This window comes from Larimichthys crocea, chromosome XV, assembly GCF_000972845.2.
Source record: "Larimichthys crocea isolate SSNF chromosome XV, L_crocea_2.0, whole genome shotgun sequence".
Lineage (NCBI taxonomy): Eukaryota > Metazoa > Chordata > Actinopteri > Sciaenidae > Larimichthys > Larimichthys crocea.
The window spans coordinates 19,302,659-19,323,283 of NC_040025.1; the positions used below are offsets into that span (position 1 = coordinate 19,302,659).

The window sequence follows — 20,625 nt, forward strand, 5'->3', positions numbered from 1 at the left end:
AACAATGGCATGAATGTATTGTATAGGTTCTTCTGTGTTTGGATTCTGAAAGCCCTGACCTGCTGCTTATACATGCACATGTAACATATAGTACCAGCCCACATATCTGGCAGTTGTTTTGGCCCAAATATCCTTGCAGAAGCCCCACTGTCACTGAGGAGAAAATAGCAGCAGGGAAGGATTAGGATGTGAGATCTGAAGCGGTAGAATCATTTCTCTCCGTGAAAGGCTGCAGCTGTAAAAGGCCACCCGCGCTCACCGTTTTCAAGAGAGAAGCAATTCCATTTACTGCTTTCAAGCTATTTTTGTCAAGTGAGATATGGAAATATAATTCATATGTCAAGTTCTACTTCTAAATACTTACAGCTGCTATAATATAGAGTAACACATTACATTTTTCAATCTCCACTTATGGATAATAAGTGTTTACGTACACAACAATATAATGTTGGTACTTAAAGGAAACCTTCATATGTGAGTGATGGGATGTTATGTTGTTATATTAATGTTATATTCTACAGAAATGATGTATTAGAAGGCATAAAGTACAGAACCTCTGCAACTTAAACGGCTTCTTTTCTGTACTTATTGCACTCTGGGATGAGGATGTTGTTATATAATATAGCCTGATGTATTATTAAAACTGAATGTGAGCTGTCAACAGCTGCTGTGGGTGGAAACTTTGGGCTTAAACTTTCTGAGTTAAAGCTGTTTGATGTTTGTCTTCGAGGAGAAGAAATTGACTAAAAGAGCAAAATGGCTTAGAAGTTTGAAAACCAGCCAACTGCTGGTGGGCTTGAAATTGTTCCATTGTTTTTTAGACGTTTCTCAGGTGGTGACATCAAGGGTTTATAATTACCAAGGATTTCAGTCCTATTCAGCCAAGGAAAAGGGAAATAATTTCCTTTTTATGCAGTCTCTTTGACAGCTGTTATGTAAATGTAAATTGGATTCTGATAAAAATAAAATCCTGGCTGAAAAGCTGTGCTAAAGATTCTTGACATAAGGGAGAGGACAATAAACATAAACACACTATAAGATGGTTTCTGAAGCCATTCATTTACTTATATATACTGTATGTATTTTCTTCTATTAGATCACATTTAAAAAAATAATATACCCATCTTAATCAGGGGGACAATAAATGCATCATTTCATGTCATCAACAAGTCATGAACTTTATTTCATGCCAAAAAACAAACATAGCATCCACATAACAACTGTATATTCTTCATAAAATAAAAACTTTAAAGAAAGAGTGAACACATTCATACCTCCTCAAAGCAACCAAAACTCAATATATTATCATACTGTACATTTACCAGTGTTCTACAACAATTACTTACAGTACATCTTACAACCTTGTTAACTACTGTACACAATCTTAAGACCTTCTTTCTAATGACATTACACTGAACGGTTTCTGCTTAATCTCTGTACTCAAAATATAAACTTCTATTTGGGTGTGTGTTGTGCCGTCAAACTCTGAGTAAACACTGCAAATGTACTATAATGGCTTTTGATTTTTATCTCTTGAGTAACAGTACAGGCAAACTGCAGAATTATTTGGTGAACTGTTATCGCCCACAAGCTCTTGGCTCGTTATGACACCAGTTAATTCTACATTTTTAAATAGACAATCAACAATGTAATATCCATTCTTCACAATTAGGTCCATGTTTCATGTTTTTCTAAAGTGCAGGAGTGACACACGGATGTTAAAAGTTTAGATGCGGACCATAAGTGTTCGTTAACTATGCTCTCTATCTAATGGTTGTCTAACCCATCAACATAAAGACGCTTGGTTGCAAAGCTTTGAAGGAGACCACAAAGCACAATACCACAGAGAGAACAAGGGGAAATGCAAGTCAACCCTACCACTATTTCTGTTTTTGTCTGTACTGAAGAGTGAGTGATGGATAGTGACGGATGGACAGATCAGCTGTCATTCACGTCTTCCTATTTTTGTGGCATCACTGACATTATATCTATTCTAGGATGTAGTTTCGATTGAAATAAACTAGCACAGAGAAATAATAAATCATGCAAATCTTTTTTTTTCTTCTATTAAATCAGAAACAAGAAATGAGCCAATACTGTACATGAATCTTGGCACAGATCCCGATCACACAATAAACTATTGCATTCCCTAATTTCTTTTTTTCCTCCAAGGGTTTGATTTGTTTCACTTTATAGACGGATTTATCCAAGCAGTCTTCTTTTTTATAACCTCGGAGCAAAGCTTTGCAAAAACAATCCTGGTCATGCCATGGGGAAAAAGTGGATATCAAAGAACAAAAAAGATAAAACGATGATACAGTCGGCTCTTCCTCCTGCTTTTATTGTGTTGAAGAGCAGCAGCTTTGCTCCGTCAGTTGTTGTTCATAATCCACCAAGAAGCTGTTAAATGAAACAATAATTAAGCATCAGTGTTTTCAGATGAGCAATAACAATAGGAAGAGAGGCTAAATATAATATTTGTCTTAAAGGACAAAACGGCCTCCTATTACAACTCATTATCTAATATAGCACACTATCTCACACTTGAAGCCTGAATAACGGATGTCTCAGTCAGCAGCAGTGGAAACAAGCTGTAAACACAACACTGACATATGACTTTTTAAGTTTACATGGTGAACCTATTGGATAGCTTTCATTTGTGGTCAAGTATTTTAATATCGATCAGCTCTTAGCTCTGCTTTGGACCAACTCCTGAGGGAAATATCTGATTCTTTAGTTGCTAAAGGTTACACCATGTTCACCAGCTAGATGCTGACTCTGTCTGTAATTCAGTGTTGTCCAGGTAACACACCAAGGGTTTTTAGAAGTTTTCAGCAAAAAAAAGAGAGAGCTAAAACAGTAAAGTTATCGTCCAGAAAAACAAAAAAATGAGCTGAGAGAAGCTATAGGCGAATCCTTTCATACATATTCATTTGATCCATTGTTACTATAAAAATATTGATTATGAATGTGAAAGGGTTCACTCAGAAGTACTAAGTTCTTTAAGTCCTATATCTACAGTATAATCCTTCAGCTACTGGAAACCCGTTTTTTATTTTATGAGGAATAGAATAATATTTTTTCATTATTTTCTTTATTTTATTCTCATAGTTTTACTGAGAATAGTAATCATTAATTCATAAGACTCTACTAATTCAAGCAGGATTTATGTGAGACTTTGTGCATGAAATAGCAGCTTTCGATACTCTAATGTTTAAGAGTGGTTTCTACCTGGGAGAAGCATGGTGGAGACCATCTCTGGCTCTTCCAGTGAGTCGATAATGCAGCGCTGGAAGGTCTTACTGATGGACGACTGCAGGTAGCTGAGAGGAAAGAGGGACAAGGAAAGGATGAGACTGCCATTTGGCTCTCAGCAAGACTATAACACTTCACAGACGCCTGTGAGCATCTCGACATGCTGTGCAAATGTTGGTGCAGTGGTGACATTCTCAGTTTTCTAGCCTAATATGCCATGAATCCCTTCTGATCCTACCTCATCCAGGAGAGACGGTCCTGCCAAAATTCATACATGATGAAGCATGATCTGTCTGGCAGGTTCTGGACTGAAACGCTAAAAATAGAAACAGCCAGGGAGAGAGAGGCAGATAGAGAGAGAAAAAAGAGGGCAGTGGGGGTCACATGTTTTGGAAGATTGAGTCAATTTGAAGTGGCTGTATCAAATCACAGAGATCTTGAGGCAAACAATGGAACAGAGGCAGACAAAGGGACGTACTGCAGGTTGTTTAGCTGGCTGCAGGTGGCATCTGTGTAGATTTTCAGAGCTTGCTGAAACTGCTCCACATCTCTCTCCTTCACGGACATTTGTCTCTGGACCAGAAGTATGTTCTAGAGGGGGACATAAGAAAGAAGTCATAATCACATCTTCATATAACATCAAAAGATTAGGCTCATTTTGGATTGGTGGTGACTTATAGCTTTTGAAAAATATCATCTGCAAATCAAATACATAAAAAACCTCACCAATACAATCACCACACGTTTGACTCACCGATTTATACGTCCCGGCCAATGTGTCCTCTTTGAGAGGTTCGAGATGTGGACTCTGAAAATGGGTGCATAAATATTTCAGTCAGCCATGAGTAGAATTAGTGGCAGAATGGCTCAACCGAATCCAGCAAAAGTGTGGCCTCTAGTTATAGTCTGTCACAGAACATTGGCATTTACAAGGAAGAGACCACCATATTCATGTCATACTCCAATAGCCTCACTGCAGCCTTGGGGTTGTTAAACTATATTTCTGTCTGCACAACCAAGATAAGAAAATGTAATTATATGTGTATATTTTTATCTTTGCAGCGCTCATATCTAATGTTAGAAAATGCCTCATCTATAGATATAATTAGAATTGAAAATGAAACAAATCCCACAGCAGCACACAGATGATATTTGTGCTCTTCTTCAGACCCACAGAACGGATTTTTGAAAATGTGAAGAAATTCAACATCTGTTAAATGTTAGGAAGTAATTATTGTAGGTGATTTTAATATCCATGTGGACAACCACAATGATAGTCTTAGTACAATTTTATCTCTTCATTCGATTCGATCGACTTCTGTCAGAGTGTAAATAAAACGACTCATTGTCTGAACCACACTCTTGATCTTGTTCTCTCATACGGCATTGAAATTGATCAGCAATATTTGTTTTTTTCTTTCTTCAAGATCCAGAGATGAGATTTCTACAACTTTTGCATTTATTTCTTTGAGCTTTTTGAGGCAAAGAATTCAAACCAATTGTACTATTATCTACAATTCTACAATGACAAACTTTAGAAATAAAAATATGATCTATTAAAGGGCTCGATCGGCTCTTCTTGTCGATAAAAAGATCGATATCACGGTATGCCTAAATATGAAGCTAGAGCCAGCAAAGATGGATAGCTTAGCTTAACATAAAGACTGGTGGTACTAAAACAGATTTCATACAAACCTCACATTCCAGTTTGTCCATGAGCTGCTCCAGTTGGTTGATCTGGGTGTCCCAGTGGTTGTCTGACTCCACACTGACACCTGGCCGCAGAAACACAACATATCACTTTCAGTATGCCAGTTTAAATTTCTAGTAATTTGTTAAGTTTGACTTGATCAGGTTTACCTCCGCTGTTTTAACCGCTGTGTTCCTGAAACATACCTGTGGTGAGCATGCCAGAGTAAGGGTCAGTAGGGGACAGACACATGTTTTTCTGGATGCGTCTACCAGGGCGCTTGGCCACCCTTTGGATAGGCAGTTCCTCAGGCTTCTTCACTATCCTCCTCCCTGTGCAGCCCTGGTCATGAACGGCCTCCATCGCACAGTCCAGTGATGACTGCAGGGACTGCAGCTGGGTGGAGGTCTCCCTCAGCAGGAAGCGTGTCACAAACTGACCCAGAACTGATGAACCCTGATACTCCTGTATGGAAGAGGAAATGTAAGCATAAAAGGGAAAAAATCAGCCATGATGTGGGGAAATGAATAATGTTTTTCTATCATTCACTTATTTATTATCTTATCTCTAGTTCAAGAAGTCTTTTTGTAGTTGAGATGACAGACCTGTCTGTCTGCTAATCTTCAGTTAGGGTGATTATATGAATGGTGACGCGTGAAAAAGAAGTCGAGACAGCAATTGATTCTTCATTCATGTTATGCTCAGCTTTTTCAACATAATCTCCTTATAGCCTTAAAACCTTGTACTTTGAGGCTATTTGTGGTTTGTAAGGATTATGTTCTCACTCCCCTTCAAAAAAAAAAGTGAGATCTTTAATTATCAAGTATCTGGGGCGGCGTTTAGCTCAGTTGGTGGAGGAGCCACCCCATTTGCAAAGGCTCAGTCCTTGCTGTGGAAGCCCAGAGTTCAAATCCGACCTGTGGCTCTGTATCCACATGTTCCCCATCTCTCTCTCCACATTCCTGTCACTCTTCAGCTGTCCCCTTCAAAACAAAGCTTGAAAAAGGCCAAAAAATATATATCTTATATATAATTATCAAGTACCTTAGTGCAACTATTTGATCCAAGGAAACAAGCTAAAATTGCATTATTTCCACCTGCTAAAAACAGAGAAACTAAATATATAAATACGAATGGTGCAAACATGTCACTGTGTAATTACCCTGACTTAATGAAGGCAAAGCAGAAAAGGTGATAATGGTCTATTCCATGAACTGCAAAGTGATGTGATGATTAATTATGATAATTTATGGCTATCTGATGCTGAGACCTTTCTAACTAGTTTCAGTGCAATATTTGTGGATAATGAACCCCGCCACTCTCACCAGCACCCCATGGTGCAACAAAATAGAGTTGAAAAAAGAAAAATGACAGGGAGACATCTGAAAAATGACCACCGACCTTGTTGGAATCCTTGTTTCTATGTGCCTCGTTTTTCTCGACAGCAAAGACGCTGCACTACATGAGTAATGAACCGTGGTGCTGTTCTCAAATTCTCCTCCCTTTCTTTTTGAGACAGAAGAGCTGCAACAGAGCCGAGGTTTTCTTTTTATCTCAGGGCACCACAACAACAACGAGGATACGTTTTAGTCTGTTTCATCAATTACCGCTTGTTTTTCCAGGCATTGTGAGAGCATTATAAACTGGAGTTCATGTAAAAGTTTAGCTTAAGGCTACATGGGAGTCTTGGTGCCCGTTGAGCAGTTTTGTTGGTTTAGCAATAGGAATTTAATAAATAAGGCTGATCTCAAGATGGTAAACCAGTGCCTGCTCTTCAGGGCAAAGAAAGCTTTTTGACTAATAGCAACATGAAAAATGCATGAGCTTTAGGAAGGCAAGGATGATATAGAGACAGTGAAAGCACAAGGAGGGGGGCAGACAGGAAGAAAATGTCGGAGAAGATGGATGTACATTAAAAGCAGATAAAACAGAGAGAAACAGGGGTGTGCTCCTGAACGAATAATATACTAGGATTAAGAAAGACTGAAGAAACTGAAAGAGAAAGAGATTAGAGCAGCTGAAAAATTGCCGTGTGTTTGTGGTGCAGCTCTGTGGAGGACATCTGATGTCAGTTGGACAGCTGGGGGGGTTTGTCAGCCTTACTTACTGTCATCTACGCTCTACTATCACCTTGTGCTCTCTTGCTTAATATCATCACCAACTTCCTGCACTGCAGTGAAAATAACTCGCTGCATACCACAAAAAAAATCCTGATTATACTTCTGCATCCACGTCCAAGCATCTGTCTATTCACAGCCTGCAACTGATTCTCTTTCCTCTGCCAAATAGGAATACATATTTACCAGTTGGCTTAACATATCAATAAAGAGAGAGCTAAGCTATTGATTATGTATTACTGGAAGTCCTCTGATGCTGATCTGTTCAGGTTTAATCCCCTCTACATCTCCTGGATTATACAGTGCTACTCAACCAGGCGTCATAACAAGATTTAGTAACGCTCTAATTAGCGATTCACCACTCAAGGCTGATGATTTGATGTGATACTGTGTCTCATTATCTGGAAATATATGTAAAAGAAACATTGGTGCAAAAGTTTCGTTCTTTTGAACTGAGCAGCATTGATCTCTATTTCAGCTTCAAAGCCTTTTTTCTTTAGTTTGTAATACGGATGGAAACTTGGTGAAAAAAATGTGACACTGGTTTTAAATAAAAAGTGAATTATTTAATATCATGTCAAACGGTCAAAGCAATGCAATCAGCCCTATCATATGAAAATGTAAGATGCACAAGTTAACACCAGTAATAACATCAAACATGTTGCCAGAGGAAATTTTGCTCTCACATGACAGTGATATTTTTATTTATGCATGTTACAGAAGATGCGGCAACATCTTCATGTTGAATAGATGTTGATATGCAATCATTTTGAACACCTGCTTGTCTCCAGAGTGACATGAAACATGACACTGATCAAATGTGAAGATCTGCTGCTTTTCTCTGTCTTATATCTTTATTGATTATCATATTTATAAGGCGCACTAGCAGCATAGTTCAGACTGAAATATCTCAGTTACTTCTAGATGGACTGCCATGAAACGTTGTACAGAACTTCATGGTGAGAAGAGGACTAAATCTGTGGTCTAAAGCAGCAGCCTTCATGGCTGTGAAGTGAAGCCAATGCAAGGTGTCAAAAACTGCAGTTCCTCGGATGGCCTCTTGGGGCTGGCTACAAAACAGGCCGATCTCCATAAGCCCCCATATTAAAATGATCAACTTCACAGCAGGAATAAACATGTCTACAGCCTGGTACCTCCACTCTTTTCCTCTTCTCTCTCCTCCTCTCCTTTCCTCTTGTTCAGATTTGTAGTTTTGAGTGAAATGTCTTCATAACAGTTGAACAGACTGCTATGACATTTGGTTAATATGTTCATGTTCCCCCCAGGATTCATTAACTTCTCCACTAATAATGTGGTTTATGACTAAATAGAGGACATTTATAAAGGCACGACTCGCCTTGTAAGGTTCTGTGAGCTTATGTTTGAAAATGTATTGTCAGTGAGGAGAGGCAGAGCAGATTTAGCAGAGAGTCAGTCATGCTGGGCAGTTTTCTTTTCTTCTGTATCGCTGCCACAGCAGAGTGATCTCAAAGACCTCTGAGAATGTTTCGAAATGACAGCTGAGGCACAAACAAAAGAGCTTGTCTAAACGCTTGGAGGAACGAAGGATGCTTACAAATGTTCTAAAAGCTCTGGAAATGGATTATAGTCCCCAGGTGTCACATTTAAAGTGCTGCAAATCTTAACACCCACCTCCTTAGTTTTATCCATTGCCTTTAAAATGGCCACGTTCAGCTTTTCTAGAGCCGACAGGACGCTGACGTACTCTCCCAGATGTGGAGTGAAGTACTCTGGAGGAAAAGAAGATTTGTTGAGCACTTTTAACGTGCTTTGTGTCTGATCAGCACACAGATCAGTAGTGCTTTCTACAAGAAGGACATAAATCAATACAACACTGATGACATTAATAAGAATTAAAGCAGTTTGGCCACTGATTGCTGAGTCACTGAAACTAACTGGGGCCTGTTTGTGTTTGAGTTATGATCATCATCAGACAGCTTTAGCCATTAGCAACATATGAAACCACGAAACCACAAAGCTTGTGTGACACATAAAGGAGAAATCATCGTGTATTTATAACCTAAGTCAGTAAAGTAAAGCAAAAATGACACATAATTACCTGAGAGTTTGTCTATGTCCAGGTTGCTGAGAGACAATGGGAGATAAGAAGAGACATGTAACTACAAGAGATGTCATCGGGAAGCCTGAAATATTTTTTGGCCAGCACACTATAAACAGTCTTTTGTCTTTTTTGGCAATGTGAAGGTCTATCGGTCTGTCCACAACTTTGGTCCAGACTAGTCTTTCTGACCAAATACCTGTAAAAATACTGCCATTCCCATCACCCCCCCTCCTGTAAACTGAGATTGTGAGCATGACACCTGTTTATATCTGCTTAACATCGGCATGTTAATATGCCAACATCAGCATTCAGCTTGATTCTACAGCTCGATATATCAATCTTGATCAGTTATCAGTGTACGTGTTATCTATTATGCACCAATATGATTCTTTTTCCAGTATATAATGCAGACTAAAATGCTTGTGGCAATATATTGGTGTCAAGTGTGATTTACTACAATTTACGATGTGTTCGTTAAAATATTTAACATGTTTAAAAATGTATTTCTTGAATACATTTACATCAACTTTGACATTTTCATTCCAGCTTAAGAATCCACTATATTGGCCACCACTTAAGTAATTGGTGAACTTTCCTCCTTTAAAATCAGTAATATGTTGGACCCTAATTGATTTTCACTTGCTCAGTGAAGAGCATTTATATAAGGCACTTAACAGATAAGCATGTGTGCCATGCAATTAAACATAAAACTTTTACAGCACATAATGTACAGTATAATCTATTGTATTTATAGTAATTATAATGTACTATAAAGTCAAGTAACTGAAGAAACATTGCATGGTTGTGCTGTTGTTTCATTCAATATTACATGTAGTTGAGCTGCACATTTAAGAGTGTAGCTAAAGCTCATACAACTGAGAGGTTATTCTTCACTGTGACTGGTTGGTAGATCTGTGATTTCAATAGCATACAGTGCTATCTCATTTCTATTTCATCAGTGTTGTGCCACCAGATTTTTTATTTTTTTTTGCTATATTACCAAATGTTTTCAGGATTATCGGCCAAGTATGGGTACACATACAAGGAATCTGACTCGGTTTAGCTGTAAGCTGGAGGCACAGGCAAATGTTTACATGTTTGATAATCTTATTTGTGTTCTCCAGTGTGCAAACATTGTGCCGCAAACTCTGGAGCCTTCACGCCAGAATTAAGGCTCTCTGAGGGAAATTGACATCATCTTCACTGAAGTGAGGTGTTGACATCTCACTGCCAGGCAGCAGGAGAGCAGGAGGGGCTACAGATGGCAGCAGAGTTGGAGGACGTCCAAAAGGAAGATGAGCTTACTCCGTCTGCTGCCTGTCGATGGAGTAATACAGCTCCTGCATCTGCTCGTCAGTGAGGATCCCATCAGTGAAGTACGACTGGAACTCCTCCAAGGACAGCTTCCCGTCGTCTGAAAGAAGACAAACCCGTGAAAAACAACACCTCACTGAAGTTTGAGAGGTTTTTATCACCTTAATGAAGAGTTTGTCTAAGTATCCAATAAAATGGAACAAAGCTCCTTTGACTTCACAAAACTAAATGAATTGCAGTCAGAGGGGTAGCAAATTAAAATAGTTAACATTAATTGGCATAGTCCCAAAGCCTGTCTTCATTAAGTGTCTTTGTCAAGGACAAAACTTTAGGCAAAACACTACAATTAAAAGTCTTTCCCATGCAGCTTTGCAGTCATTTCCCCTCATCCAACTCCATTACTGCAGCAAATAATATTATTTGTTAGTGATGGGATACAGCTGAAAATTTAATTTGTTCTCTTGGGAGTAATAATGCACCACATTTTCTTTTTAATTTAGACCATATCATTGTTTTTATTTCCTCAGCTGCTGAAACCTGTTTTGATTTCTGTTGCACATCATTCCTCCTATGATAATGCTGTCAAAATCACATAACCACAATTTGCACATGAACCAATCTCATAGCGTTGTGAAGTTAAGGGCAGCTCGGAGGATAAAAACGCAAGCGTCTGCTGGCTGGTAAGCCTCTGACTAACAGCATCTAAAGGCTGCATGCTGCAGGGCCTGCAGAGTCCTGAGGAAATTGGGAACAAGGATTGAGGGTTAGTTTGAGTAGTCAGAGAAGAGCTCAGTAACGAACAAACTTCAGACAATAATGAGATCTGGCCTCCATTTCAACCAGCTTCGCTCTGTAAGCACTGAAACCTTTTGAGGCCTGTCTCTGAGATTTCTGCCAGGGAAAAGAACTCACGCTGATACGACAGAGCCAACAGTAAATCATATCATCTGTTAGTTTCTAAGAACTATATTATCTTCTTGCCAGCTTACATGGCGGGTGGCTCTGTATATCATACATTTGCAGCAAAGGCCTGTTAGCAAAATGACACATTTCCAGAAGAGATTTACTGTCGCTTTATCACAAATTATTACACAGAGATCATACCCTTAAGACAGAAATCTGTTTACTGAACATTAGTTGTCGTCTGGCGATGTTAAATCTGAGCTGTTAAATAATCGCTATTACAGACGACAGAATTTGTTTCTCAGACTTTCCTGCAAAAAAATCAAAATCTTCTTTTCACATGATGTAGGAGTAAACACAGGCTGTTGCACCTCTGACTCATTCTCCAGCCTTCTCCCATCCGGACTGCTTTGGTGTATTCACACCCAATTAGACACCCGAATACAAGTTACAGTGTAGCTCAGATGGCATAATATGCAAGTGTTCACTGTTCCTCGGAGAGGAGAGCTGCAGTGGTAGAGTTGTAGAGAGGTAGAGCTTCAGGCTACAGACAGTTTGACTTATGCTTCTGTATTCCTGACTCTTGTGGCTGTGGGAATACAGATTGTTGTGGAAGCAGAATAAAGTAGAGAGATGCTTTTAGTGCCTTTAGTTTCCTAAACTTAAAACCTTAATCATAACCTAAACCACGGGGAAAACAGGTCAGGAAATGCTCAAATGGATCATTTTAGAACATGTTTTGTCGTTTATGTTGGATAATTTGTTGGATTAGTGCATCGATCATCAATAAATTTGATAATCTGTCATAATTTAACATGCAAATATGGCATCTGCTGCTTCCACGTACTCAAATGTGACAATTTGCTGCCTTTTTCTGTTTTCTATAAATGTAAAAAAAATTTAAACAAATTCAAAATAGGTTTCACCTGGATATTTTGCAGCAGCCGAGCCAAAAGGCTTCGTGACTAACAAGTGTCAATACGACACCTCTGCAGGGAAATTAAAGCGTCATTTAGATGGATGATAAATCACTACCTCACGACAGATGGTAGGCAGCTTACTAGCTTTAATTGTCTCGCTTCACACTAAGTAAAACTGCAACTGCAAAATCTCTCCTTCTCCAGAGCTCAGGTATATATCCAGGACTGCTTTTTTCTTGAGGGAGTCCTAAAGCTAAAAGCGCCAACACCGAAGCAGCAGCAATAATGCATGAAGCCCAACAGTGCAATTCAGGAGAAAATGAGAGATAAGAATAGACTGAAAGATAGACACTGACAATAAATAACGCAACTCACTGAGAACCACGGTGAACCAAGGCTGACAGAACTTCAGCCTTAAATTAATTTTAGTGTTGTGCATACTAGGTGTCAAAACTTTTCTTGGACTAATTAATGGAGTCATTTTGCTCCTAAAATAGTCAATGGAAACATGACAGCTGAATATCCATTTGTGATAATGTTACTCTCCTCCATCCGGTGTTGCACCACCTCTGTACATCGCTGCAGGATCCTGCTGTCATCTACAATCCTCCCTGCCACAGCACTGAGTACAGCATTAACCCGAGGCAGAAATCTCACAGTGATTCTTATTATATAGCAAGAAAAAGCCACAACCACACCACACATCACATTTAAATTCAAATCTGCAACAATACAAAAATCCAAAAAATCATGAATATATATATAAATAAAACACCCTCGTCTGTGTGTGAAACTAGTCAATGGCCTTGACAAATCATGTTTCGGCCCATTCAACTCAGATGATAAGACTTCAGTGTGTTTATGATAAAAGTCTCCTGAAGGCAAATCTGTAACTTATCAGACCAATTCATCGCTCTTCTTGTTTATTTTAAAAGACTAATTATAATCGCTGGTTTATTGAATTCTAATATCATTTATCACACTTTCATTTCCATACACTGTCATCCGTGTGAACATCTCTGAGCTCAAACGTGTGGCAACAAAAATGTGTTAAAAACTAATCACAGCGCAAGGCTGCTCTATATTCCAGCACTCATGCAATTGTTTTCTGCTTCAAAAATTAATTCCTCATTACAATAGTGTAAAGGAATAGAGTGTAGTGGGTTGGTAGCCAGCCCTCATTATGTGGTAAATCCGCAGTGCTCGAGGCGTATCATGGCAGCCCACTCAGTGCTGATTGGTAGGAGGCACTTTTCCTCTCTGGTGCACGACTCAGTGAGTTTGTGAAGATGAGAACCAAAAGCAGACCTCAGCTGCAAATTGAAGATAACTACCACAAACATGAGACAGAGTTCTCTACTATAGCTTTCTCTTCCTTCTTCCTTCAAAGAGTGAGAGCTTTGTGTGATCGCTGGAGGGCAGCGAGTGGAAAGAAAGAACATGAGGAACAGACTCGAGGCTTTGCAAAAATGCATGTACTTATTTTACTGTGATGGAGTCTCTTTCTATTAAAATGTCACAGACTTGTTGTGCTTCCGGTCGCTAATTCACAAAGTGGTCATTTGAGACGAGACATGACTTGAAGAAATGAAAATCTACCCATGCTTTTTGTTGTATCGCCTGTGACTTCCTCATGACATCAAAGAAAAAGCATCTTTTAAGAACTCTTTCATAATTTACAGTTTTTCTTGTACCTAAATATCTCCACGCGAGCTGCGAGGCAACCCAGACAACCCCTGCTCACAGCGGCACAAGTTGCATCATTAATCCTGCTCTTATGCAACACATTCACCATCCTCCTGAGAAACCGATCAGAGTTCACAGATACCCTACATGCATTAATCACATGGCCCTTTTTGCATTTTGCATTCCATTAAATTGAGTCGCAGTATGCAAATGAAATATTTAAGAGCAAAATCATTTTCCTGTTTGTCAGCCCTTTTTTTTAATGCACAGCTGAATGCTCTGTGTTTTCCCAGGAGATATTAATGTGGAGGACCTGCTTTGAAGTAAAGAGGAGATTTAAATGTAACGTTGTAACACGTTAATCAAATGTAACAGAAACACGTCTGTTAGGGGAGTACATCAGTTGCAAGTCTCTCGTGAGTTTGTAACATTGTGAGTTGAAAACAGCACAGCAAGATCACATACTACAAATCTGTGTTTACATTCAGCATGTTGCAATCTCACCGAGGATATACAGTATCACTGGATATCACTAAGATGAGCATTGCACGGTGAGCGGCTGCATCGAAAGAGTTCATCCCATCAAATCCAATCACATTACGAACTTAAAAAGATGCAGCTGCACCTGAACTTGGTTATATATATCCTCTCTGGATCTCTAAAGGCTGCCACTGAATAGAAAGATTCAGTTCAACTCATCCATCCATCCATTTTCTGTAACCCATTATCCTTATCAGAGTCGCAGGGGGGCTGGAGCCTATCCCAGCTGGCATTGCGTGAGAGGTGGGGTGCATCATAAACGAGTCAGAGTCACTTAAATCCCCCTCAGAGCCAAAACAAGCTGCCTGTATGAACAGGGCCATCAAAGCTGTGCCTTTCTGCCGTTAGTGCACCTTGTTTTTGTGTGCAGCAACGCCTTCAAAGAGATTTTCAATTGAGTTTTAATTAACCATGTAATCTGATTAGCGATATATTTTTGCTTACTCACCATTTTTGTCTGCCCGGCGGAATATCTGCAATAAAAGGAGAAGGTTGTATTAAAGGTTTTAGGTCTGGGTAAAGGTAGAAATGAGTGTGCAACAAAATGAAAAAACTACAGCAACAATATTTGAATTGTTTTGAACAATTACCAAGAGGGTCTTCATACGGCAACAATTTATTTTAATAATCTGTGATGAAATGCAACACAAATGCAAAGATTTATTGGAGAAGCAGTGAAGAAAGCCAACCCGTAAGGCAATCCATCTGTGTAAGATCTGTTTTTTGGCATATTGTTTTTTTCTGGGTGCACAGGAGAACATTTAAGAAAATCTGTAATTTCTGCACTTCAATAGCAAGAGAGACGTGAGACATCTCAGGAAATGAAATGCTGACATTAATATGCACCCATGAGGAGCTTTGGAATGATAGCTTTTATTGGTTTTTCCTCTCTCCGAGCATTTAGAAGAATCATGCTGCTTTAAGATAGCTTGTGCAAAATCTGAAAGCAGGAAGCGACAGTTCTTTGTGTTCATTAATTTATGCTGTAAAATCAGCTTCATCACTGTGTAACATCAAACCTGTGAGAAGTCAGAACTGTTTGTGGAGTGTGTGGTGTTGTTTGAGCTCAAGGTGGCAGCTTTTTTTTTCTTCTGCTCAATCACCCCATGTGGACGAATAAAGTCCGAGTGGCTGTTTGATTAACTGTATCATCAGAGTGGAGCGGTGCACTCAAAACCAGCTGTCACCTTCCGAGCACATCGAAGTGTCAAGGCTTGGATACACTCTGCTTGCATAACATTTTTTGAAAACATCCCTGCTTCTTTCTCGACAGATTGACTGAGCCTCGAAAAAAATCAATTCAAGGAAAAATGGCACTGAAGCAGAATTAGGAGGACTGCATGAAATATCTCAGGAAACTGAGTCTTTATGATCCAATTCAGTGTGCACTTAAAGAATGATACCAGTGCGTTTGCAAGTCATACACTTACCCCAAAACAATAATGTAACACTTACTTAAATGAATGCAGACGTGATGTTTACACAACTCAAGATCAATTTAAGACTCAGCTAAAAGACTTATGATATGATATGATATGGAAATTAATTAAATCAAGATTTAAATTAGAGCCAGATCAAATTAGTTCTCATAAAAACTATAAACAACTCATACAGAACAAAAACACTCAAACAGATAAGACACTAAAACACTTAAAATGTAGTACTTTGTGGTAAATGCAAACCTGTATTATGAACTAACAAAACCATATTTTTTGGTAAAATAGAGTGGAGCCCCAAAAATGACATTAAAAGGTCAGAAATTTTAATGCACATTCTCAGTTTTGGTGCAGTTACCACAATAAAATAATCATCAATGATTAAATGAATTATTTATTTGTACTCTTCAATGTACAGTAAGCTTTATTTTTGTCAACAGATCGAACTCTTTCAAAACACAATTTGTCAGTTCTGCACTGCAGTGTCTGTGCCCCAAAATAAGAAAAACTCTGAAGGTAAAATATCAACCCTGATGTATCATCCGGGTCCAAAACACAGACAAAATCAAGTACAAATGTGATGTGTAGTGAATGGACTAAAACATGCTAAACTAAAGTCCTTTAACATCTCTGCACTGACGTTTGGATGCAGGTGATGGCATGAAACCTGGTGGCTGTCAAAGCTGAATATAAACCATAAGAGCTGACGCAAGCATCTGGTCTAAGACATGTCAGAGGACGCCAATAGGGACCTGCTCAATTAAATCTGGGAAACAAACCGAGAGCAATAAACATTGGCTCTAGAGAAACTGGAGATTTACTGGCGGCCTCCTCCTTTGTGCTGTTAAGTGGGAGGTTGGTGGAGTCGATGTTGTCAACCCACAGAGCCAATGAAGATCTTCTAAAGGCAGTATTAACTACATGGATGCTCTGTTGTAATTTCTATCCCCGCAAGTCCCTGGGGCCTGTTAAAATGTCACACTGAGTCCTACTGAACACAATATAAAACTACAGCAGGAGGAGTACCTGACACTCTTTGAGCATCTACAACATCTTAGCTTCATCTGAAATGCTCCCCGTCAGCCTTTAAAGCAAATTATTATCTCAAAAAGAGCTGTAAAACACCTCTCTGGGATATAAAAAACTACAGCCTTTGCACAACTGCGAGCCTTTGAAATCAAACAATGAGTCCTTCGACTTGTCTAATTATATGGACAAACAGCCTTTTTTTATAGAGTAAAACACACAGAAGCCTTCCTCAAGTCAAAGTGAGCTGTAATGAGTCTGTGTAGAGGAAGAAAAGCACAAATGAGGCTCAGTTTTCTGCCAAAAAACTGAAAATGTGAGTGTGAGCACATGCATGATTTAGTTGTTAGGAGGTCAGAGGAATAAAAGAGAAAGAAATCAGTGCTGGTTGATCGATAAGTTGCCTTCCAGTGATCACACTATTAGTTTCCAGCTAGTAGAAAATAAATTACCGTCCATTAGCCAGTGTAATAGGTTCAGTGAAGAAATGCCAGTTTGGAGGTTCTGCAGTGTTGGGCTGGAGGGAATGGATGCTAACTGCATTTAAACCAAATGCGTACTTGCTGCAGTCTAATGTTCCCATCGCTGGCCAATAATCTGCCTCGAGGAGACTGGAGAATGATATCTACAGCCAGCTGTCCAGAAGTCTGACTAGGAAATGACGCTGCTTATATTATCTGATGTCCTCAGTAAACCAGAGGCAAAAGGGGCCATACATAAAGCAGCTGTTTTTAAATATAAGCATATTTTTTTATGAAGGGATCACCTGCAATTTCATACTGTAGCAAGCACTGTAGTTAGAGAACATTTTTGTACATGTGTGCAGGCTGTATCCATCTTATTATATCTTGTATTTCTACATCTAATGCTCAGCTTTCTATTTTTATGTTTCTGTTTAGAGTTATGTGAAGGGAAGGCTGCTCATTAAAAATGTATAGCATATCATGTTTTATGTGCTTATAGTGCTTTTTCATCTAGGGTGCAACCAATGTCATGACCCTCATTGTCATAGGGAAAAAGAATGGGCACAACAACCAGATTAAAACAGCCACATTGTGATGCTTTAGCAGCTTAAAAAGGTGAAATGAATGAAAACATTTGCGTGTTAGATGACTGTGTTATGGCATCTCTTTTGTTATTCACGCACTAATGGGCATGCACTCACCTCTCTTACGCAATAGGGATGCTGTAGATCAAGCACATGTGAATGGGAAGCGGACAGACATTACCTCAAAATGAGCCATTCATAAAGAGAATTAAGGAAAGTGTTATCACTCATACTGTGCTTTAGAGAGACGACCCTTCAGAAGGTGCGTGTGAGCAAAACACCTCTAAATATGGATACAATCGTGCATATCATTAAACAAAAAAACATTTCTTTAATGAAAAATCTGAGTATATGCTACTTACATCCTGGACCAGAGAGATTCCTTGATTTTGATTGTGGTCAAGCTCCTGCTGTTTCCTCAAGTGTTCGTGCTTGGCAGATTGAAGACACATGGTGATAATCTCTGTACAGGCCAGCATCTTGATGCTTTTGGTGTGATTTCTGCTTTTCTTTCAAAAAATAAATAAATAAACCCCCAAAAAGATCCTGTCCCTGTGTTAACACTTTGGAGAGCCGTTGTCCTTCTCAGGGTGGATGGTGGATGGTGGATGATGATGTCGGTCCTGTGATCCAGTCAGGATGGAGATGGACTCAGCCTGTGCGTCGACGACAGCAGAAACAAACTCCGCCTCTACACGACCAACAGCAACGATTCATTAAAGGGCGAGGAATGCACCATCTGCTGGTGAAAACACCCTGTTAGACAAACACTTAATTACAACCTTGCTTGCTTGACAGGGAGTGAGGAAAGACTGAACAAAGGAAAGAAAAGAGGGAGCTGCAGGCAATGTTTATCTCCTGAGAACTAATTTGAACTGGTACTGCAATCTGTATCGCTCCCAAATGGACTTAAATGTGAGTTCATGTGTTAAGTAATGTAATATTACTTGTTATAATAGTAATTGTAATAGTAATCTGTAATAGATTTACTTGCATTACTGTGATATTGATATTTTTTGTATTGTAAAATGAAACCTTTATTTGTGGCATTTGTACTGTACTGTAGGTGTTATTATTATTATTCATTAGAGACTTATCATCTATCACTGGTGGACTCAAGGCTGGCAGGGTAGAGCCCCTGGTGGCCTCATGTTCTAAAAATAAACATGTCAAAGTGCCCTCTTGGATGCCCCTATGGTACCCGCTAATGTGGCTCAATGTGGATAAAAACATGAAACACTGCCCACTAGATTGCCCTGTGGAAAATGTGATGTGAGTAAGTGTCCTCTGATTGCCCTTCCAGTGAAGAAAATAGTAGGTCCTGACTAGGTAGGGTGCCCTTCTAGGGGAGAAGTGCCCTTGGATGCTTTTCCAGTGGAGAAAACATGATAATGTGCCCTCTAGAAAGGCCCTTCTAGTGGAGAAAGTTACGACGTGCCCTAGGGTACCCCTCCATTGGGGAAAATAACAAAGTGCTTTAGGCTTCCCGGTGGAGAAAATGTGACTAAGTGCCTTCTAGGGTACCACTCCAGTGGAGAAAATAATTGTATGCTCTACAGTGCTGTTCCGGTGGGGGAAAACGTGATAAAGACCTCTAGGGTACCCTTCCAGTGGAGAAAATTATAAAATGCTTGAGGGGTCCCAGTGGAGAAAATGTGTTAGAGTTCCTTCCAGAGTGCCCTTCCAGTGGAAAAAATGACAGTGCTCTAAGGCTGATGGTGGAGAAAACGTGATACAGTGCCCTCCAGTAGAGAAAACGACCATTAAAGAAAATTATGACATGTTCTCGGGTTCCTGGTGGGGAAAACATGATAAAGAGTGTGCCTTTCTTTTTGAAACAATGATGAAGTGCTCTTTGGAATAGTCCTTTGGGGGACTCTCAGCCTAATTATCCCACCCTACATGTTTCCTAGGAGCTTAATTATTGTGGCTATTCTTAATATTTTTCTATACTGTTACTGTTAACAATGAAGTGTGTTAAAGAGGCCATCAGGCTCGCAACACTTTAACCCCAGATGTAAGCAGCATACAAACACACTATATTACAGAAATTAGATATTTAAGGTGTTTATTTTTATGAAGCCTGTGTAACTGGAGTATAAACAGGAAATGAATGACTACATTTCTTCTGAAGCTTCATCTCTTCTCATGGCCTTTATAAGCAGATGGATTTGCTCAGTTGTCATGGAGAGTGAACAAGTGAATGACAAAAATACTTAATTAATATATAAATAGATAAAATAAAAACTTTTCGCTTTCATACAAAAATGAATGAAAAGACACACCACTACTATGTGCTCAATAATTTACTAACCAATTATAGATTCTTCACAGGAGTTATAGTTGATAACAAATACATTATTTCTGCTTTCAACTGCATTATTGTGTGTTATAGTCTGTTATAAACTAATATCACCAAAACTAAGTTATTACTGTGTTATTTACTATATATAACTGTAACATTTTGAGGCATTCTCACTGGTTTACTGTCCACCATTAAGTCATTTTACATGACAGAATGACACAGCTTCAGTGGAGCCATTCAGCATCTTTGCACCTCCCATGCACACGCACTCAAACTTCTGGGTGGCCCCAAGCTGAGATGGC

General features: G+C 39.2%; 1 protein-coding gene across 1 annotated transcript; it reads right to left on the minus strand.

Annotated features, from left to right (window-relative positions):
• Window positions 1–1,157: 1,157 nt before the first annotated feature.
• LOC104920211 (N-terminal EF-hand calcium-binding protein 1) lies at window positions 1,158–18,700 on the minus strand. Its single transcript, XM_010732394.3, has 12 exons — window positions 18,381–18,700; window positions 14,957–14,981; window positions 10,451–10,559; window positions 9,143–9,168; window positions 8,716–8,813; window positions 5,152–5,410; window positions 4,951–5,030; window positions 4,010–4,063; window positions 3,734–3,846; window positions 3,494–3,571; window positions 3,232–3,323; window positions 1,158–2,400 (listed from the first exon to the last, which is right to left on the minus strand). Exons 1-12 carry the CDS (start codon window positions 18,495–18,497, stop codon window positions 2,372–2,374), a joined length of 1,080 nt encoding a protein of 359 aa, XP_010730696.1. The 5' UTR covers window positions 18,498–18,700; the 3' UTR covers window positions 1,158–2,371.
• Window positions 18,701–20,625: the final 1,925 nt, after the last annotated feature.